Genomic DNA, 24,386 nt, shown 5'->3' on the forward strand with positions numbered 1-24,386 from the left:
TTAAATGTATACTGCTCCTATGTGCATTCTGTAATTAAATATGGCATAATCTTCTGGGGCAATACAACAACAAATATTAAACTTTTCAGGATGCAAAAGAGAATACTAAGAATTATTGAAAGGGTAAACAATACGAAATCGTGCAGACCCATATTCAAAAAACTGTCAGTTCTTCCTCTTCCTTGCATTTTTATCTATGAAACATCAGTTTTCATCAAACAATATATCGATAGACACCCAGATATCTTATTAAGAAATGAAGATATACATGCACACAATACAAGGCAAAAATTTGACCTTCATGTGAAACGGGTGAGAACATCATTGTGCCAAAAAGGCACACTACATACTGGGATAAAGATTTTCAATAATCTACCTAAACATATTAAATCAATAGGTAAACTCTGTAGTTTTAAGGCTGAAGTAAAGGCATATTTAACTGATCATTGCTTTTACAGTCTGACAGAATATATAAAAGTCAAACAACAAAAATAAAGATGCATTATTAATATTCTACTTTGTATGTTGCCTGTAATGTTTGTTGTATTTATGAATCTGTGCTAAATTACTTCAATATCTAGTCCTTAGGATTGCAATACAAATTGTATTTTATCTTGTAAATACCTAACCATGTCCAATATCCTATACATATAGGATTTGAACGACTAAATAAATGCCGGCCGCGGTGGTCTAGCGGTTCTAGGCGCTCAGTGCGGAACCGCGCGACTGCTACGGTCGCAGGTTCGAATCCTGCCTCGGGCATGGTTGTGTGTGATGTCCTTAGGTTAGTTAGGTTTAAGTTGTTCTAAGTTCTAGGGGACTGATGACCACAGATGTTAAGTCCCATAGTGCTCAGAGCCATTGACTAAATAAAGAAATAAATAAAGTGAGATCAGGTGATCGTTGTGGCCAAGCAATTGGAAATGATCAGTTGATAATTTGATAATTTCCAAATATATTTCTAAGAAGCAGATGAACTTCACGAGAAATGTGTGATGAGATCCCATCTTGCATGAAAACTGTTGATTTCTCTCCTGTAGGGTGGTTATGACATGCTGACGAGGTGTATCGCAATAACCTTGGCCGGTCATACTGCACATCTTTGGTTCTTGAGCACCAACATGTTCAAAAAAGAATTGGCCAATGGTGAATATAGCCATGAAGCCACATGGTGACATGTTCACCATACAGAGGAACTTCACGCACAGTGACTGGAGGTGAAGATCCCCACACTCGGCAATTCTGTGTGTTCATCTCACCTGTCAGAGAAAAATGAGCTTTATCTGTCCATAGGATGGTCCAGGGCCAGCCCTTGTCAACTTCAATTTTTGCGAGAAAGTGGAGAGCAAAATCAACATGTCATTGTGCGTCCTGTGGTGCAAGCTGCTGTACAATATGGATCTTGTATGGATACCATTTAGGAAAGGATTGAAGCATACAGTGGACCATGGGATGTTCAACTGTAATGACACAGCACACACACTGCCTGATGATCAGGAATTGTATGCAGCATTGTCTGCCATAGCACCAGTGATTTCATCAACAACCTGTGGGGAAACTGGTCATCGGCCTCTTCTCGGAGTGACTCCCAGTTCTCCAGCTGACTCAAACGTGTTCATCATGCTCCACACAGCAGGTAGAGAAAGAGGACCCTTCCATAATCCTTTCAGCCAGTGATATTCTCAAAGTGCATCTGCAGCATTACTATTGTTTTGATAATAAGTCATCAATAATGCCCTGCTCCTTTTGTCCAAGTTCATGTTGGCACATCAAAAAGTGCACTGTGACTGGTCAGGTGTTTGGGACTGTGAATCACAATGACTGATCACGGCAACTGGTGGCCACAGTTGGAACTGGACAGTGGCACTGTGATGCATGGAAATTATGCACCCCATACTTTGGACACTAATGCTACCACGTATGATACTTGTACAGTTATTAGTTCACATTTCATAACACGTTAAATAGGGAAAGTTGGATTATAACTACCTGATATATTGCAACTTAGTTGGCATTTATAGGAAAGTCTTGTGCAAACATGTTTGAGTTTGTTGGTACCATATGTGCATAAGAAGCATATGAAAATTTTGTGATTGTTTTTTAAAATATCACTGAACCATTATCATTGGTAAAGACCACCTTTTATATGTGATGATTGACCTAGAAGTAATCCTGAGAGCAATGTATAAAGTAGGAAGGAGTGTTACCCAATTTAATATCTAATAAGTAAAGTAATGAACCTTGTCCTATCTTTGTTGCTAGTGAACATTATAATTAATTATTTTGTTCCATTAGGAAAGTCTGTGAAGAAGACACTTCATAATTTTTTTAGTAATTATGGATCTATTCCAACAATATACTGGTAGTGAGAATGCTTATGTGTAGTAGAGGTGCTGTCTTACTTACAAGGAGACCACATAGCAACCAGATATTTGTATTTTTTTATATTTATGGTATGTGAAGTTCAGAACTCAAATGTGAATTTTCCAAACAGTTTGAGGCAACCCACAAAAATTATCATGAAAACTGATTTTGAAGTTTTCTGGTCTTTCTTAATACTCTATAGTAAGGTCATTTTTGCTGTTGTGCCAAGTGGCTCTATGGTAGAATGCTTATCCATCGCATGGGTGGCCCAGATTCAATTCTCATTCATGGTAAAATTGTAAATGAGGCTGCATTTTCCATGTACATTTCCGTGAAGCATAAAATACAGTATGATAATAAATAAATAAACAAATTTTAATTTTTTGAATTTAAATACCTGTTAATTTGCATGTACTTGACAAGTTTTATATTTAAATGATGCAGATATTCAAATTAAGTGAAACAAAAAGAATGAAATATGTAATGACTGACAGAAGATTCAAACATACAGTTGCAATTCTTGACATCTACTGATTTATTTCCATCTTTATGTATTGCATGTTTGATAGAAATGCTAGTGAAACATGCACCTCTCTTTAAAAATATCCATCAATCAGGAATCAAAATGAAGACCACTATGTGGAAGGAAAACATTCTACCACAGAGCCATGGTGCCTGTTGAGAAAAAAAGCATAGTATTACAGGTGGGCAGAGAACTTCACAATCATTTTTCTTGATAATTTTTGAGAGTTTCATTGAATTTATGTATGATAAATATAAAAATTACAAAAACCAGATCGCTGTGCTGTCTCCTTGTTAGTGATATCAATTGCCATGTGATTTTGTAAAGGCTTATCATGTCTTGAAGATGATGTGTGTATCTTCCATGAAAAATGTAATTTGTTTATGCACATATGCTACCCACAGTTGGTTATAAACAGTGTAGTTACAGTACAGTATAGTCACAGTACAGATTACAAATAGAGATGGTGGTCGTCTTTGAAACTACTGGTTTTCAGTTACACTGTTTCTTTTTCTTTTTTTCCATCTCAGTTTAACTTGTCTGGTAAAACCACTCAAAAATAACCATATTCTGAAACAACAGATTTTTATTTTTTATTACTGTCATTTTGAGCAATAAACATAGACTCTAAATAAATGTTGAAAAATTGTAATTAGGTGAAAAAGTAGAAGATCTCAGTCACTGTGGCATTGAAGCTGTGGTAGAAATTTGTAACATTCTCCCTGGCAAAGATTACAAAGGTAAAGGAGACAGGCATGGTGACTGCAAGAGTGAAAGTTCACAAGTTGATTATTTTCCTGAGTCATCACTTTTGAATGGTATCAGTGTTTCACCCTGAAGCAATCACAAAAGGGCTCATTTATTATCCCAAGTTTACTGCATGTCAATACAATTATAGGTATAAATATAATAGAGGGAAACATTCCACGTGGGAAAAATATATCTAAAAACAATGGTTGCTTCATCAGGAAAGAGGGAAGGAGAGGGAAAGACGAAAGGATGTGGGTTTTAAGGGAGAGGGTAAGGAGTCATTCCAATCCCGGGAGTGGAAAGGCTTACCTTAGGGGAAAAAAAGGACAGGTATACACTCGCACACACACACATATCCATCCGCACATACACACACACACACACACACACACACACACACACACACACACACACACACACACACACACACACATACACGCTTATGTCATGTGTTTATTGTTCATTTCTAACTGTCAGGTTTGTTATTAAAAATCACTGATCACTTTTCCATAAGAACCTAACATTCTGAAGCAATGGAAATGTTATGAATAAACATACTTGCTTCTTTAAAAAGTTTTATTTAAAAACCAAAAAGTTTAGCACTGCTGCTATGGCAAGTGCTGGGTTCTTTTATCCAGTTATTTGTATGATATGAAAAACCTGTTACAATTGAGACCAAACAAATATTGAAAAATACTGGTATCAGTTTTAATCACCTGGTTTTGCCCATTTCTAGTTACAAATACAACTATATTTGTAGCCTGCAGAAACCTCATTCATGCACCCATGCTAACTACTATTCATTGGTGATGCTGGAATTTGCACACCAATAGCACAACTGACACTGCACTGCATACTGTGTGTATGTTTGTGTTTCTTTGTGTGTCTATCGACCTGCCAACACTTCTGTTTGGTAAGTCGCATCATCTTTGTTTTTAGATATACAATTGTAGGTATATCAATTCAATTGATTTTCTCTTCCAATGAACATACATCATGCGTGTTTTCTCCTAGTAAGACGTCACAAGTTGATGGCCCCTCCTCCCATTGATAATGCTTTAAAGCAAATTGTGTACTGTACTTCATTACTGCTGCACTTTGTAAAATACTTCCAAACTAGGTACAGCACCATTCTGCAACACATCTGGTGTCCCAGGATGACAGCACAAAACTACTGTAGAGAGAACGTGTGGGCAAGTCTTGCACACTGCACATACTTGCATACCATCTAACAGGCCATGCCACACAGTAACAGGTTCATTATCACCTCAGGAATTCAATACCAATGCTTACGTCATGTGTTTATTGTTCAGTTCTGTCAGGTTTGTTATTAAAAATCACTTATCACTTTTCCATAAGAACCTAACATTCTGAAGCAATGGAAATGTTATGAATAAACATACTTGCTTCTTTAAAAAGTTTTATCTAAAAACCAAAAAGTTTAGCACTGCTGCTATGGCAAGTGCTGGGTTCTTTTATCCAGTTATTTGTATGGTATGAAAAACCTGTTACAATTGAGACCAAACAAATATTGAAAAATACGTTATTCAGAACCAAAATACTGGTATCAGTTTTAATCACTTGGTTTTGCCCATTTCTAGTTACAAATACAACTTTATTTGTAGCCTGCACTGTAATCAAGTAGGTAATAAGGTTAGAGTCATACTACTGAAAGAAATTCTGAGGTAATGTTTACCTGAGCTGTTCAGCTCATTCTGCCAGAACTGTACTTGCATTTGTGTATTTAATGATATATGTATATCTAAAAACAAAGATGTATCTAAAAACAAAGATGATGTGACTTACCAAATGAAAGTGCTGGCATGTTGATAGACACACAAACAAACACAAACATACACACAAGATTCTAGCTTTTGCAACCAACGGCTGCCTCATCAGGAAAGAGGGAAGGAGAGGGAAAGACGAAAGGATTTGGGTTTTAAGGGAGAGGGTAAGGAGTCATTCCAATCCCGGGAGTGGAAGGACTTACCTTAGGGGGAAAAAAGGATGGGTATACACTCGCACACACACACATATCCATCCACACATATAAAGACACAAGCAGACACATGATATGTCTGCTTGTGTCTGTATATGTGTGGATGGATATGTGTGTGTGTGCGAGTGTATACCCGTCCTTTTCTCCCCCCTAAGGTAAGTCTTTCCGCTCCCGGGATTGGAGTGACTCCTTACCCTCTCCCTTAAAACCCACATCCTTTCGTCTTTCCCTCTCCTTTCCTTTTTCCTGATGAGGCAACAGTTTGTTGCGAAAGCTTGAATTTTGTGTGTATGTTTGTGTTTGTTTGTGTGTCTATCGACCTGCCAGCGCTTTCGTTTGGTAAGTCACATCATCTTTGTTTTTAGATATATTTTTCCCACGTGGAATGTTTCCCTCTATTATAATGATATATGTATGTATATAGTAACATCTGTGCAGATATTTTAAATTATTAATTGCTGCACAGTCCAGTCACATTAATATTATCACCATCTATGTTCAGTGTCAATGTGCAATAACCGCTCAGAGCACCAGCAGTGGAGGGCATATAGAGCATGTCAAGGGGATGTCGAAAACAGTGCAATCATTGTCATAATGTGAAAATGGAGTGATTTATCTGATGACCAAAAGGACAAGAACATTGGCCTTTGGCCCAGTGGTGGAAGTATTTATAAAATGTGTATACTTGTGAACAGATGTGCAACTGTTGAGCAACCGACTGTGCAGATGAACCAAGCAGCTACCAACAGCGTCTCCACAATGACCATTCATAGATGTAGCTGTGTGTGGGCCTCCACAGCAGAAGCCTCATTCATGCACCCATGCTAACTACTATTCATTGGTGATGCTGGAATTTGCACACCAGTAGCGCAACTGACATTTGCTGAGTAATGAATAACTTTTTATACTCTTTAAGACAGATGGCCATGGGTATGTACAGCCCTGCATGATTGTTGGAAGGGAAAAGCCAGAGGAGGGAGTGTTACGGTCTGGGGAATGTTTTCGAGGCATTCTCTGGGTGACCTCATCATTCTCAAAGGCACAGCGAGTCAACACAAGCATGCATCTATCCCTGGGGCCGTGTACACACCTACATCTACTTTATAAATCAATTAGATAACTAAACAATCTACTCAAAAGCAGCGGCAGGAGAACACACATATAAAAAAGGTTCTGGGTATGCAAGCTTTCAGAGCCAATGGCTCCTTCTTCCAGCAGAATGGTTGAAGGGTAAGGAAGAGGGGTGAAGGGAGAGGACTGGAGAAGCTTAGGAAAATGGGCAGAGTGGTTTTCTGAACTCTGCCCTTTCCCTAAACCTCTCCAGTCCTTTTCCTTAATCCCTTTTCCTTAACCTTCAACCATTCCATGGGAAGGAGGAGCCACTGGCTCTGAAATCTTGTGTAGGTAAATCCTTTTTCTGTGTGTATGTTCTACTGTTGCCACTTGGTGAGTAGAGTTTTTATCTATACAATTGCTTTACATTATCAGAAATTGGTTATTTTCGTTATTATTTTGGCCCATGTGGCTATCATTCCTTCTTATGTAACCCTCTTGTCAGTCTTTGTTGTCATCTGTCTTGTTCAAATAGTCATCTCTTTTTCCTTATGTCCTAGTCCATTTGTTTATTTATCTGTACCACCAAGATTAATAAACACTTTGCCCCTACATATTTCCTAGTACTGATTTCTGTGCATGTAGATGGGTAACTTGTTATTTATGAATTTGCATATAACAGTTCGATTGTTTTTTATGAATTGCTGTTTCCATTCAATGCAGCTGCATTCTGGCTGGAGTAGCCAGAGATAACTGTCATGTGCCATGAGGTGTGCTTTATTATAATTAGTCCATGCTCTGCCAAAGATATTAAGACCATTATCTCTTTCAAAACCAGTATCACTAATGAAGCTGATAGTATCTCATGTAAAGTACTTAAAGGGAGTCAGAATGGAAAAAACTTTTTATCACATTTTCAGATTTTTATCTCATTATAAAATTTGCAATTTTTCGAATAATATGATATATATTTTATATAGAAGGCTGTGGATTGCTATGTTATAAAGGTTAAATTATGTCTTTGTATTGGTAGCACTGTCAAAAACAGTATTGTATCATTTCATAGTATAAACACGTGTTGTATGTTGAGGTGCTAACAACTAACAGAGGCAGGCTGACATACTAAAATGATTGATGAACTGCAGCAGTATCATGGGATGTCCATTAGAAATAATACTGAGGATTTGTTGAAAATGAAGCAGGCAGTGTGGGCTACCTTCTTCCACAAACTGTCAACTGATGAAAAACCGGTACACCACCTTTGCCCTCCTAGACCTGATTCATGGTGCAATTACCGCAATGCCCAGTACTCAAACATTTCATACAGCCATAAATATTCCATCCCAGCAGCAGTCATGGATATCATAAAGCCTATTTACAGAGACCTGGCAAATCCTGAATTACTGAAGAAATGTCTGCATGGTCAGACTCAAAATCCCAATGAATCATTCAATAATCTTGTATGGACTTGCCTACCAAAAAATATTTTTGTTGGGATGAAGACACTAAAGTGGTTGGTCAGTGGTGCTGTTATTGCTTTTAATGATGGCAGCATTGGTAGGGTGAAAGTTCTACAGCATGTGGGATTTAATCCTGGAGCAAACTGCATCAGAGAACTTGAATGGATGGACAAGCTTCACATTGATAAAGCAGAGTATGCAGCACAGTTGGCCACTAAGGAGTCCAGAAAGAAGGAAAGAAGAAAAAACTTGGAAAAAGATCTAGAGGATGATATACAGTATGGTGCAGGGTGCTTCTGAGTAACTAAAAATAAAAAATTAAGCATATATTGAGTCATAGATTTTTGAAACTTTAGAAGCCATTCCTGAAAATTTACATTTTCTGTTGCATTTTTCCCTAAATCTCAGAAATCACTCTGAGTAGAGTATTCAAATTTTCAGGTAGTAATACCTTACATACTCTGAGTCTACTGGACTAAAAGAAGGACAGGTATAATTAAAATAGGATAACATACAAAAAAAGTATACAAAATTTGAAACGTGTAATTAAAAAATTGTATTTCTGAAAGCAGTGGCTGAAAGGCAATTATTGTAGTTCAGTAGACTCAGAACATACAGTTTAGTGTCCTGCTAAAGTTTCATGTCAATGGCTACAGTGGTTCCTGATATATAGGGAAGCCAAGTCACTAAATTTAATGTTGTTGGGATAGAACATTCCAACTCCCTTTAAATTCTGTTTTTTACAACTGTGCAATGCTTTAATCTCATACGGAATAAATCATTATCATAGGGGATATTTCCAGATAGACTGAAATGTGCCGCTGTCAGAAGCACTTACAAGAAAGGTAGTAAGACAGATATTAATAATTACTCATCAGTCTCACCACTTACCTTCTGCAAAAAGCTATTTGAAAACATTTTGTATCCAACAACTGTAAGATACCGCTCTCAAAATAAGATACTGAGTCAGTGACAGTTTGGATTTGAAAGGATCTCTTCATGGAACAGAGTGTTTTTCACCTCCTCAATCATTTTGTACAAATTTTAAAGAACAAAATAATGCCACCTGGAATCTTCTGTGACTTGTCAAAAGTGCTGATTGAGAAGTTTGCAGAATTTCCTAGAGAAGCCCAGACATCAAAGTAACAGAGTTCTGGCCGGTAACTGGTTTTGATCAAATGTAACTATAAGGATACAGAATGTTGTGTTAAGAAATTCAGGGAATGTACACAATGAAACAGCATCTTCAGAATGAAGAATAATCACTACAGGTGTACCACAATGATTCATATTGCATATATTCTTATTCTTGTTATTTGCAGAGTGTCTATAATTCAAATTCCAAATTTTAAATGCTGTAGGAAGAGAACCATTGTTCAGAATGACATCAAATTTGAACAGCATATTGTTGGCACAGGGGAAAATGTCATGGAACAAAAAAATTAATGAAAATTGGACCAATAGATGGCATTCTAAGCATCAGCACATGCACACCGACAGAAGTGTGCCATATGGCTGTTTCTCAGTTTGTGTCCAAGATGCCCATCTATCCATGAAGGATCTTGCACTGCTGGTAAAGTTCTTTTACAAGAATGGTAACTGTGTGCTAGTATCCCTGCAGAAGTTCCAGGCATTCAAGTGTATGAAAAAAGGCATTGGTCTGATGTCTGCTAAGAGTCTGGAGAAAATGATTATAAAATTTAAAAAGACAGGTTATTTTGTATTGCAGTGGGGCAGAAGGAGGAAAGCAGCTGATCCAACACATGTTGAAGATGTGGCCACAGCATTGCATGAGGAGTTGATGGTGGTGTACAAATATGCAATGCATGGAGAATTGCTTGATCATTGGATATGCCTGTGAGCATGGTGCATAAATTCCTATGAAACATCCTGTGTTGCTATCCACACAAAATTACCTATGTTTAGAAGTTGCTTCCTGCTGATTTGCCAGCTAGAAAATATTTGCTCTGGAATTTCTTGCTCACATAGAAGTGGACAATGAATGAATGGCTGTGGGACATTATGAGAACATTTACATTTCCAAGGACACATCACTGCTAAGAATTGCAAAATATTGGCAATAAAAAATTCATAAACACACCAGTCAGTACTACTTTATTCTGAAAAGGTGACTGTGTGGTGTGGGTAGACAGCATCATTTATCAAAGGGCCATACTTTTTTAAGTAGATGAGTCATGTGGGTCCTGTTACTTGTACCGTTACTGGTAAATGCTGTGAGAGTCGCACACTAGCATTGTACCACCCCTTCAACAGTATGGATGTGTGGGTAGGATCATTTTCATGCAACGTGGCACTTCTCTGACTACTGCACAAACAGTGAGGCAGCTGCTACAGAGGCATTTTGTAAATGCTAGAATTATCAGCCATAAGTTCTCTACAGCCTGGCAATCCAGATCACCTGATCTTCTTCCATATGACTTATCACTTTATGGTTATCGGAAAGACATTGTGTTCAGTGCTCCAATTACAAACACAGATGAACTGAAGGCACACATTGTGCAAGACATTCTGAACATAACTCCCAACGCTCTCCAATCTGTTCTGAAACATGCTCTTTCTCAGTTTCAACTTGTGGCAGAGAACGGCTGACAGCATACTGAACACTTCTGGCACTAGTCTCATGACAATAAAAAACCATTGTCATTTTGCTTTTTGTATAGTTTTTGTCCCAGAATCATTAAAAACTGATGTCATTTTGTTTTTTATGTGGTTGTTGGCTTCAGGACAATTTAAAACCAATTTTTCCCATGTGGTGCGGTATGATCTTGCCATGGTGAATGAGCTTACCTAACTAACAGTGCCACAACTGTTGACTGTCAAACTTTTGCAGTCATGCACCTTGAGCAGTATGGATGATGTAATGTGAAAATCAAATGATAGCCATCTTATTTCAGTTCATCTATTATTTGCAGCAGACCTCATTTACGTTAAGATGCTTACTTTGCCATCTATGTATTGGTAAAATTTTCATTATTTTTCCCCATGATGTTTGACCTTGCATCAATAATATGCTGTTCAAATTTGATGTCATTCCTCTTTCTACAAGATTTTGAAACTGGAACTTTAATTATGAGCACCCTGCATAAACTAACTTACATCATATACCTAAAAAGCAAATATAGTTCTCTATGCCAATGATGCAAGTATTGTAATCATGACTAATGGCCATTCTCATTCATTCAGCACTTGAAGAAATGAAACTTTTTTAATCTGAAAATGAACTGTCACTTAATTTAAATTAATACAACACTTCAGTATTGCACAAGTCCTGAACACACCATTACAACTAATGTGTGAGCATAATCAATAAATGAAACACAGTATTATAAATTCTTAGTTGTTAGTGTTTATACAGATAAGAAGCTGAAATGGAAGTCATATGTTACAAATATTCTTTTACATCTAAGCTCTGCACCTTTTTTGTTATGTATAATGTAGGATTTTGGAGACAAAAAATGTCAAGAAGTTGACGTACTTTTTTTTCTTTCATTTGCCAATTTTTATATAATCATTTTCTGAAGTAACTCTTCAAGGAAAAAAGTGTTTTCTTGCACAGAAGTATATAACAAATATAACACATGATGGCTCTAGAATCTCTTTCCAATAGCTTTTCAGACTATTAGGGCATACTGACAATACGTCATAGCATATTTACTACCTTATGAAGTTTATTGTCAACACTCAAGCATGGTTTGAAAACAACAGTAACATTTATGAATATAATAGTAGAAGCAGAAATTATTTACATTATCTATCATTCAGCCTCAGTGTGGCACAGTAAGGGCTGAGATATTAGACCACAAAAATATTTTGCCACCACCCAGTTACATAAGCAATTCAATACATAATAAAGTTAACTTCAAACAAAATTTAAATCCTATCTGTCTGATAACTCCTTGTGCTCCATAGAAGAATTTCAAATTTGTAGTAGTTGTGGTGGTAGAAGTGGTGGTGGTGGTGGTGGTGGTGGTAGTGGGGTGGTGTGTGGGGTAGTGTGAGTGTGTTTGTGTGTCTGTGTGTGTGTGTGTGTGTGTGTGTGTGTGTGTGTGTGTGTGTGTGTGTGTGTGTGGTTGTGTGTGTTTGCATTTGAGAGAGAGAGAGAGAGAGAGAGACAGAGAGAGAGAGAGAGACAGAATCACTGCTGAATTTAAAAAAAAAATAATAATAATAAAATCATACAACAAAGTTCTTAAGAACTCATATGAATGATCAGCATGTTATTTATATATCCCGCTGTAAAAATGCACTATGATTGTGAAACTGACTTGGTCCACATCATAGTGAGAGGTAGTAGTTATGACCCACAGAATAAGCAAATAACTAACATTCACACGAACCACATGTCTTTATAGCACTGCCATTTGTATTTATGTGTGATTAATTAGATGGACATCAGGTGACTGCAGAAGCAACAACCTGTGTGACTGAATTACTATGGGGTGCTGCTGCCAGGTGAGTACCGGGAGCTCATAAACCCAAGTGCAAAGATTGAGTGTGGGGCTGGTCCTATAGGCCTCTGTCACCAACCTAATCCTTGCATGTCAGGCAGCACTAATGATAGAGTAGCAGGTGACTTTTAAAATTTTTCTGACAGATTCAATGTTCAAACAAATTCCAGGCTTGCAGTCAGTTACTGATAAATTCATCATATGATATTTTGACCGGGAACCTGCCAGTCATCTTCAGCTGACTCATCACAGACTGACAAAGACTTGCTTCATTCCAAAATATATAGCATGCTGTAAGTATTCCACACATGCATCAAAAACATGTTGACAGATGATCCACACTTCCTGATGGCAGTGCTCTTGCTGGTAGAATCAAGGAACTCAGCTGTCTTCTGGATTACTGGTTGCTGCACCCGCTGGCACATTCTGTCATCTTTGATTCAAACAAATCATGGAGATGATGGGGCTGCATCCACTGTCTAACTAGTAACCACTATCATGACTGATCAACTTTTACAACATGCAAATTTCGATGGATTCTTTACTAATCGAGTCTAAATAATAATGGTCAAAGATTTATCATACTCTTTTGAATGTCCAGTGGAAACACAATGTTCAGAAACAGCAGATTTGCTTGGTTGCAAAAGGCAAGTTCAGCATTGATGCTCAGTGCAACGTTCTTTCACAGAGTGTCTGGGATGTCCTATATAAACCATATCACACTGATAAGGTATCTGGTAAATTTCAGTCTTCTGCAATAACAAGTTGTTCATTACTGATCCCAAAAGGTCTGAAATCTTATATATAGGATGGAAAATCACTTTTACCTGAAATTTACAGAGGATTCTTGCTACTTTAAATTAAATGTTGCCCACAAAGGGAAGAACAGCTGAAGACTTTTCTAGCATATTCTCCTCTTTATCCACTATCTGATTCTTGGTTTTAACTGACAGTACCCTGTTTATCTGCTGGGTGGAATATCCATTTTTTAACTCTGTCTTTGGGTGGACAAGCTCTTTATGCAAATTATCTACATCTGAGAGACTGTGAGTTCTGTGTATGAGTGTTTTAAGTATTATTATATTTTCTGATGGGTGATGACAACTTGATGCTTGCAAATACAAATCAGTATGAGTGAGCTTATCATAAACTGAATGCCCCAGAGAGCAATCATTCTTTCATCTAACCAAGACATCCAAGAAAGGCAGGCAATTGTCTCTCTGTATTTCCATAGTGAACCAAATGTTGTTATGAAAGGAGCTGAGGTGGTGAAGAAATTCCATTAATTTATCTTCTCCATGAGGCCACATGATGAAAATACATCCATATGCCAGCAAAATATAGTTGGCTTAAGGGCAACTGATTCAAGCACTCTCTTCTCAAAATCCTCCATAAAAAGATTGTCCACCAAGAGAGACAGAGGGCAGGTCTATGGCAATGTCATCAGTCTGTTCAAAACATTCCTGGTTGGACTTAAAATAGATTGAGGATAGCATATGCTTAAACAAAACAATAATGTCCACTTGACACCTTTTGCCAGTTAGTGCCAAAGGACATGTGAGAGGTAATGCAACTGTTTTGTTATCCCATAGTATTTACGATGATAAGATCATCATATATGATGGTCTGCTAATGACTCTACTTATAGGAGGACTGATTATGACCTTACAGGACATGTGTAATGGAAAACTTCTGCACTACTGAAAACTTCCTCATTACCTCTAAAGATCATCAAGAGGTCAAGACAACATGGTTTTCCTCCAAGACTATATGGCCTTCAAAACATACATAAGGGAAATATCCTATTAAATTCAACAGTGAGCAACAATGGAGCTCCTACATAAGATTTAGCCAAACATCTCACTTTTTTGCTCAGACTATTGGTGGGCACATGCTTAAAACACATCTGTAACTCTGCAAACTTTATCAATAGACTGGGGGCTCTCCATCTAAGCAGTTCTGATCATTAGCTTTTTACAAAAGGGGACATCACTGCCTTGCTTTGGGATGCTCTATCCTCAACCAATTTTAAGTTCAACCAAGAATATTTTGAACAGACTGATGGCATCACCATGTGTGATGAAGCAAACTGGGATATTTTTTTTTACTTCCCCTCTTGTTTTGCCATCTGTCTACTGAAATTCGTTTTTTTTCCTCCTCCAATGTTAACTAACTACCATTAACATACATGAGTGTAGTCTGTATTTTCATAAAAGAGAAAGGTTGGCCATCAGTTTTAAAAAATATAACACCAGATCTAATTTTATGCTTAGTTTTATGTATGTAATTGATTTTCTAATTTATTCTGACTATGCCTAGTTAGTATCTTTTGTTATAGGGTGAAATCAGTGATTGTTTCATAAATTAAATTCTACTGTTGATGTATAAACAAATATGAATTCTGTACTAATGATAAATATTTGGAGGAAAAACTAATAGTATTCTTAAAGGATCTGTTTGGATCTAATTGAAAACATGTTAGCATAGTTAATTAATTCCAAAGTAATTAACAGTTTTGTCAAAAGTATTGTTTGTGTAAGGATATCTTTTAATTTTATCATTTAAATAAATAATTCAGCCTAAACCTTGTAGTAGAAGAGACTGTTAAAAGGAATGAATTTTTGTATTCAGTTAATTTAATGAATTAAGTTTTAATTGTAATTTCTGTAAATTTAATTTGGAACAATGTGTAGTTTTGGCACCTATTATTGTGAGGATATATAAGGGCCCAGTTTTTGGTCCTGAGACAGTCAGTGCCCAGCCAAGTTTCAGATGAGGAACCTTCATTGGTGAGATCAACAACAATGCATCTGTGAAATAAGTGTTACACAATTAGGCCATGTGTTAAAACAATGACAGTGTCTGCTCCATATGTACCTTTCTATTATTCAAGAACTGTGAACTTTGTGGTTAGGTTTTTACTGCTCGTAGATATTCAACAGTAAACTAATGTAGCAGCATGTGGATGTTTGCCTGTAACCTATTAATAAGGCTTATCGAAAGTTAAACAATAGTGTATTGGCTATATAACTGTGTAAGTGGGAGGTTGTGAAAAGTGAAAGTAAATGACTGAGAAGCACAAATGTGTACCTGTTAGCTATGTCATTTGCAGTAGACAGTACTGCACTTCCATCCCTCATTTTTTCAGCCAGTGCGTCAACACTGAGGACAACTAATGAAGAAATAAAGCAAGGAACATCATCATACATGGGCAGCCCTCTGTCTCCCTTGGTGTGCAACCTTTTCAGAGGATTTTGAGGAGAGAGTGCTTGAATCATCTGCCCTTGAACCAGTTGTCTTTAGGAAGCATGTGAACAATCCTTTCATAGTCTGATCTCATGGAGAAGATAAACTGGTGGAGTTTTTTCTCCACCTCAGCTCCATTCATAACACCATTCACCGTAAGATGGTCAAAATATCATGTGATGAATTAAATAATGATCAGCTGCAAGCCCAAAATTTTTTTAAAGATACAGTAACACAAACCAGAGGAGCAAAAATAATGCAGTACATCTCAACTTTATCAATGTGATGCACCATTTTGTTTTTACTTGTCTAGCTGTGTGCCACAGTACTGTGATGAGGAGATTTCAAGACTACCAGGATTGCATTCATGTATCACAAACAAACAAAAATTTGCTTATATAACTTTACTTTTTTTGAGATTTTAATGAGATTTTATGACAACCTCTTACAGTATTAGCTTTCTGTGTGCTATAAAAATTCAAAGTTAATATGAGTGTTAGTGTAATATGTAATTTACGTCCTTACATCAAAGTATTCTGATAAATTATATGTGGTGACTATCAACACAAGAAACATCATATCCAAATTTGACTTGTAGACTCATTGATCAAGGATCTATGATGTATCTGTCTTTGCATGGTTTCTCTCTCGAATGTTCACACTTTGTGTATTTGTGCTACAGTTATTTAATAAAAGTGTCCTTCAATGTACATTGTGTTGGTGATTGTTATCCTTTCACCATACAGCTAAAGAAAGAAAATCACCACATATCTATTACTTTTATTATACAATGCAGAGTCAAAGAAACTGGTACACCTGAATAATATCATGCAGAGCCCCTGTGACCACACAGAAGTGCCACAACTTGATGTGGCATGGACACTACTAATGTCTGAAGTAGTGCTGGAGGGAACTGACACCATGGATCCTGCAGGGCTGTCCATAAATCCATAAGAATATGAGGGGCTGAAGATCTCTTCTGAACAGTATGTTACAAGGGATCCCAGATATGCTCAGTAATGTTCATGTCGAGAGATTGGTGGGCAGCAGAAGTGTTTAACCTTAGAAGAGTATTCCTGAAGCCAGTCTGTAGCAATTCTGGATGTGTGGGGTGGGGTGTCGCATTGTCCTGCTGGAATTGCCCAAGTCCATCGGAATGCACAGTGAACATCAATGAATGCAGGTGATCCAACAGGATGCTTATGAACTTGTCACCTGTCAGCATTGAATCTAGATGTATCAGTGGTCCCACGTTACTCCAACTGCACACATCCCACACCATTATAGAGCCTCCACCTGCTGCCATGCAGGGTCCATGGATTCACGAGTTGTCTCCATACCCGTACATGTCCATCCGCTCGATATAGTTTGAAATGAGACTTGTCCAACCAGGCAACATGTTTCCAGTGTTGACAGGACCAGGTGAGGACTAAAGCTTTGTGTTGTGCAGTCATCAAGGGTACACAAGAGGGCCTTCAGCTCCAAAAGCCCATATCAATGATGTTTCATTGAATGGTTCACACACTGACACTTGTTGACAGCTCAGCATTTAAATCTGCAGCAATTTGAAGAAGGGTTGCACTTCTGCCACGCTGAATGATTCTCTTCATTCATCATTGGTCCCGTTCTTGCAGGATCTTTTTCTGGCTGCAGCGATGTCAGAGATTTGATGTTTTACCACACTCCTGGTATTCCCAGTACACTTGTGAAATGGTCATACAGGAAAATCCCCACTTCATCGTTACATCAGAGATGCTGTGTCACACCGCTCATGTGTCAACTATACCGACTAGAGCACCACATTCAAACTCACTTAAATCTTGATAACCTGCCATTGTAGTAGCAGTAAGCAGTCTAACAATAGCACCAGACACTTTTTGCCTCATATAGGCTTTGCCAACCACAGCACCATATTCTGTCTATTTACATATCTCTGTATTTGATTACATATGCCTATACCAGTTTCTTTGGCCCTTCAGTGTATATGTTCTTTTTAAGTATGGCAAGATTTTCAATGTCCAGTGTGATGTCTTCTGACAACCTGTTAAACCATTTTGCAACAGAATCTGAAACACCATTCTGAGCCCCAGACAAGTATACTCTTCCATGAACCACAGTTGTAATATCTCATAAGGAATATGAATATGTCAGCTAGTTTACAAATTTACCAGATGTTTCTAGAAAGCAGTTAGGATTATATGTGATGCACATCTTCAAACCTCAACTGACAAATGCTTAAGAAAATGAGTATATAACATTATAATTTCTTCAGTAATATGTTGAAATCCACATTATGTCAGAAAAAAATGAAACACATTATAACTCACCATCCTCTGCAGTATTAAAAGGTACTTCTTTTGAGTTTCCAACACCTATCTTTGTTTCAGCAGCGACAGCAACACTGTATTCTGAATATGGATGAACTCCCACAAACTTTGTTTGTGTAACAGATTGAGGTTCTTTGATACTGGCAGAGCTGTTCTGTGGGCATGGACAGTCTGGCCCATTTCTTGGACCTTTGCAAGTGATTGTAACATGATAGTACAACAATATTCCTCGGCTACATGTTGGTGGCTCCCATTGTAGTGAAAGTGTACCATTACTTTCACTTACTGATAAACTTTTGGGTTCATCTGGAACTGTAAAACAAGTGTTTCATGGCAAAAAGCATATACTATCAAAAAGACTGTCAAAGTAATTATTAAACTTTATAAAAATCTGGAAATGAATTTGCTAGTCAATACAGAGGTTATATGCAGAATACCAGAGGATTTTGACATTGCAAAGCCTAAAACAACACTTGCAGTATGTAATTTCCTTATCAAAAATTGCAAGTGCTATTTTTCTATAAATTGTTTGCTAAGAGTTTTTCTGCCATTAAAATTATATAGTTATTTATTATATTCAACTTCATGGATGCTGCAGCTACATACCACCACATCTGTTTTACTTAGGAGTACACATTGATTCCACAGATGAAATTACAAGCCAATTTTAATAGATAACGTAATTCTTGTGCATACCTAAAAAGACCAACATTGTCTTCCTATTGCAATTTCTCACCTTCTAACATTCCCTTATATTCTTCAGTAATTTAGCCATAGACTACTAGCACTAACAGTTTGTATTTGTAACAATGATTTCCAACAGATTGAATATTAAACATACAAAACACAATACCTGAATAGAGCAGTAAAAAAAAAAAATAAATAAATAAATAAATAAAAAAATAAAAATATACTACATTAGCCTGCCAGTCACATAGATTCACGTAAGGAAAGCAGAGCATTGTTTAATTGAATCACATGAAATATCTCCATTAGAACACTGAGAATAAGGTTATACAAAGATATAAATATGGTAATCAAATATCCTAAGTGAAATATGATTAATGAAAGCAGTGAAAGCAACAAATCACCAAATATTTGAAGCACTGAATCATTGACAGGCACATAATCAAGAGTGAGGCTATTGTTATCTTTCACAAGAATCCTTCTCTAGTCCCAGCTGGCTACATTGGCTGTTACTGCAGACCCCAGTCTGAACCTTTTCAAGCCTCTGCCTCATAGCAACTTACATCCTTGCTCCATGACTCTAACTCCACTCAACTTGTTCTCATACTTACCTCTCCAAAGTCTCTTGCTCCCTCTGTTCTAATGCATCACTCAATCCACTATTCCATGTTACTGTGCACTGTGCACCACACTCTGTACCCAGAACAAGCTCACAAGTACTCCATTTCTATCACATGCATCTTCTGCTTGTCCCTCCCAGCCATAAGCCTCCCTTCTCTAACCCTGCTCCTCCTTCAAACCTCCTTTCTCCCCTTGTACACACCACCTGCACAACACTACACCCCAACTGAACTACAACATCACCACAATGAAGTTAGCCAGGCAAGGTAGCTGTGGATGTAGCTATGAATATGTGGTGTGTGTGTGTGTGTGTGTGTGTGTGTGTGTGTGTGTGTGTGTGTGTGTTCTTCTATTAAATTTATCATTAGTATTGTTGATCATTAGTATTGTTGAAAACAGTCTGATTTATACATTCGCATCCATCACCCCCTCCCCTCTCCTGCCCCTCACTGAATCCATCCAATACTGTTCAGTTACGCAGTGTTTACCAAAAACTTTATCTAAAGAGCACCTCACAGTTAATACGGTGAAGTGACAAATTACATACACTGACAAAAAAAATCACAACATCAAAAAATAATTAATGTAGAGTAATGAAACCAACGAAAGGATAACATTATACGAGTTGGATCACATAATGTCAGAAGCTTGAATGTGGTACGCTTGAATGGGTTAGGGAAGCTAGAAAACCTGGAAGGGGAAATGCAAAGGCTCATTCTAGATATAATATGAGTTGGTAAGCTGAAACAGAAAGGAGTCAATGATTTCTGGTCAGATGAGTATAGGGTAATATCAGCAGCAGCAGAAAATAATATAAGGGGAGCAGGATTTGTTATGAATAGGAAGGTAGGCAGAGAGTGTGTTACTGTGAACAGTTTAGTGATGGGGTTGTTCTTATCAGAATCAACAGCAAACCATCACTGACAATGATAGTTTGGGTATACCTGCCAGTGTCACAAGCCTGAGATGAGGAAACAAAGGAATTATATGAGCATATTGAATGGGTAATGCAGTATGCAAAGGGAGATGAAAATCTAATAGTCAAGGGAGACTGGAATGCAATTGTAGGGGAATGAGCAGAAGAGATGATTACAGGAGAATATGGGTTTGGGACAAGGAATGAAAGAGGGGAAAGACTAATTGAGTTCTGTAATAAATTTCAGCTAGTAATAGAGAATACTCTGTCCAAGAAACACAAGAGGAGGAGGTATACTTGGAAAATGCCAGGTAATATGGGAAGATTTCAGTTAAATTACATCATGGTCAGACAGAGATTCTGAATTGCAAGACATACCCAGGAGCAGATATAGACTCAGATCACACTTTAGTAGTGATGAAGAGTATGCTGAAGTTTAAGAGATTAGTCAGGAAGAACCAACTCACAAAGAAGTGGGATATGTAAGTACTAAGTAATGATTAGATGTGCTTAAGGTTATCTGGGGTTATAGATACAGCAATAAGGAATAGTTCAGTAGGCAGTATAGTTGAAAAGGGATGGACAGCTCTAAAAAAGGCAATCACAGAAGATGGAAAGAAAAACGTAGGTACAAAGAAGATAACTGCGAAGAAACCATGGGTAGCAGAAGAAATACTCCAGTTGATCAATGAAAAAAGGAAGAACAAAAATGTTAAGGGAAATTCAGGAACACAGAAATACAAGTTGCTGAGAAATGAAATAAGTAGAAAGTGCAGCAAAGGTGAGACAAAATTGCTGCAGGAAAAATGTGAAGAAATCAAAAAGGAAATTTTTGTCAGAAGGACTGACTTAGCAAGTAGATAAGTCAAAACAATATTCGGTGAAATTAAAAGCAAGTGTGGTAACATTAGGAGTGCAGCTGGAATTCCACTGTTACATGCAGAGGAGAGATCTGATAGGTGGAAAGAGTACATTGAAGGCCTCTATGAAGGGGAAGATACGTCTGATGTGATAGAAGAAGAAACAGGATTTGAGTTAGAAGGGATAGGGGATCCAGTATTAGAATCAGAATTTAAGAGAGCTTTGGAAGACTTCAGACCAAATAAGGCAGAAGAGCTAGATAACATTCCATCAGAATTTCCAAAATCATTGGTAACAAAATGACTATTCAAGTTGGTATGTAGAATGTATGACTCTGGAGACATACAACCTGGCTTTTGGAAAAATATCATCCACACAATTCTGAAGACTGCAAGAACTGATAAGTGCTTAACAGCTCATGCATCCAAGTTGCTGACAAGAATAATATACAGAAGAAGGAAAAAGAAAATTGAGGATGTGTTAGATGATGATCAGTTTTTCTTGGTTTTAGGAAAGGTAAAGACACCAGAGAGGCAATTCTGACATTGTGGTTGACAGTGGAGGCTACACTAAAGAAAATTCAACACACATTCATAGGATTTATTAACCTTGAAAAAGTTTTCAACTGTGTAAAATGGTGCAAGATGTCCGAAATTCTGAGGAAAATAGGAGTAATCTATAGGGAGAGAAGGGTAAATACAACATGTACAAGAGCCAAGTAAGAACATTAAGAGTGGATGACCAAGAATGAAGCACTCAGAGTAAAAAGGGTGTAAGACAGGGGTGTAGTCTTTTACCCCTACTGTTCAATCTGTACATCAAAGAAGCAATGATGGAAATAAAAGAGTGGTTCAGTAGTGGGATTAAAGTTCAAGGTTGAAGGATATCAATGATATGATTTGCAGTCTAATGAAGAAAGAATATGGACTGAAAGTAAATGAAAGGAAGACGAAAGTAATGAGATGTAGCAGAAATGAGAACATCAAGAAACTTAACATCAGGATTGATGACCACAAAGTAGATGGAGTTAAGGAATTCTGCTACCAAGACAGCAAAATAACCTACAACAGATGGAGCAAGGAGGACATCAAAAGCAGACTAGCACTTGCAAAAAGGGCATTCCTGTTCAAGAGAAGTCTACTAGTAGCAAGCATAGGCCTTAATTTGAGAAAGAACATTCTGAGGATGTACATTTGGAGTACAGAAATGTATAGTAGTGAAACATGGACTGTGGGGAATCCAGAACAGAAGAGAATGAAAGCATTTGAGATGTGGTGCTACAGATGAATGTTGAAAATTAGGTGGACTGGTAGGGTAAGGAATGAGGAAGTTCTGCTCGGAATTGGTGAGAAAGGAATATGTGGAAAACACTGACAAGGAGAAGGGACAGGATGACAAGATATATGTTGAGGCATCAGGGAATGATTTTCATGGTATTATAGGGAGCTGTAGAGGGTGAAAACTGTAGAGGAAGACAGAGATTGGAATACATCCAGCAAATAATTGAGGACATAGGCTCCAAGTGCCACTCAGAGATGAAGAGTTTGTCACAGGAGGGAAATTAATGGTGGGCCACATCAAACCAATCAGAATACATTTGTCTAGGTAACACATTTAAGGGATCAACATCGTAAGACCAAAAGTTAATGTAAGCACAATATAAGTGACTCCAAATGTGAACTGGTGGTACATTAATAACAGGTATAACCAACAGAATGTTGGAATGCAAGCATACAAATACATATACATTGTGTTGTACAGGAGCTAGATGTCAGTTTGTGGGATGGGATCGCATGCCTGTTGCACTTGGCTGGGCAATACAGGGACAGTTAATGCTGTTTGGGATGAAGCTGGAGTTGTCTGCTGATGGTGTCTTACATGTGTCCACCATTGGAGAAAGATTTGGTTATTGAGCAGGCCAAGGCAACATGTGAGCACTCTGTAGAAGACATAGGGTTACAACTGCAGTATGTGGGCCAGGGTATTACTGTTGGAAAACATCCCCTGGAATCCTGCTAATGAATGGCACCACAATAGGGTGAATCACCAGATTGACATACAAATTGGCAGTCAGGGTGCATGGGATAACTACGAGAGTGCTCCTGCTGTCATACAAAATTCATCTGAGACTGTAATTCCTGGTGAAGGTTCAGTGTGTCTAGCACACAAACAGATAGGTTGCAGACCGTCAACTGGCCTCCTTCTAACCAACACACAGCCATTACTGGCACCAAGACAGAGCCAGCTTTCATCAGAAAACACAACAGACCTCTACTCTGCCCTCCAGTGAGCTCTTGTTTGATACCAATGAAGTCACAAACAGTGCTGGTTTGGGGTCAGTGGAAAGCACACTACAGGGCATCTCACTTGGAGCTTTCCTTGAAGTAACCAATTTGTAACAGTTCATTGTGTCACTGTGGTCTCAAGTGCTGCTCAGATTGCTGCTACAGATGCAGTAGGTTGAGATAGAGCCATATGTCAAACACAATGGTTTTCCCATTTGGTAGTGCCATGTGGCTGTTGGGAGTCTGGCCTTCTTGTGATCAATCATTCTCATGACCACCACTGCCAGTAGTCAGGTACAGAGGCTACATTCCTGCCATGTCTTTTGCAATATCACAGAAGGAAAATCGAGCTTCTCATAGTCCTATTATATGACCTTGTTCAAACTCAGTGAGGTGCTGGTAATGGTGTCTTTGTCACCTTAAAGGCATTCTTGACTAACATCAGCTCACCACATCCAATCTCAAATGTGATTAATGTTCATGATCATAACATTATTGCATTTAAAGCAAACCTGATTTGCATCCTCTTAGTGGCACTACTAGTGCCACTCTTATGTGACTGGTGCAAAATGTGAATAGATACCATCTTTCATATGTAGAAACATGCCTATGAACTTTTGTTTATGTTGCATGGCTCCTTCTCAATGTTGTGACCCTTTCTTTCTGTCAGTGTATATAACCTGTAATCTGAACCAGCTGTTACACTGTAAATACTTCATATCAACATTCAATTTCATTGTTCTATACTAAAAGAGCTCAATAAATTTTGAAGTATCACAAACTGTCTGATAGTTGTAGACTTTGTTTTATCAAACATTAGATGAC

At 37.7% G+C, this 24,386-nt stretch overlaps 1 protein-coding gene across 1 annotated transcript in view; it reads right to left on the reverse strand.

The window, feature by feature from the left end:
• Positions 1–24,386, reverse strand: part of LOC124804918 (phosphatidylinositol phosphatase PTPRQ-like) — a 424,691-nt gene that overhangs the window by 254,817 nt on the left and 145,488 nt on the right. The window contains exon 5 of the mRNA XM_047265295.1: positions 18,192–18,503. Within this exon, the coding sequence (XP_047121251.1) occupies positions 18,192–18,503 (312 nt within the window). The remainder of the gene's footprint in view (positions 1–18,191; positions 18,504–24,386) is intronic.

This window comes from Schistocerca piceifrons, chromosome 7 (genome assembly GCF_021461385.2).
Source record: "Schistocerca piceifrons isolate TAMUIC-IGC-003096 chromosome 7, iqSchPice1.1, whole genome shotgun sequence".
NCBI classification, from domain to species: Eukaryota; Metazoa; Arthropoda; class Insecta; order Orthoptera; family Acrididae; genus Schistocerca; species Schistocerca piceifrons.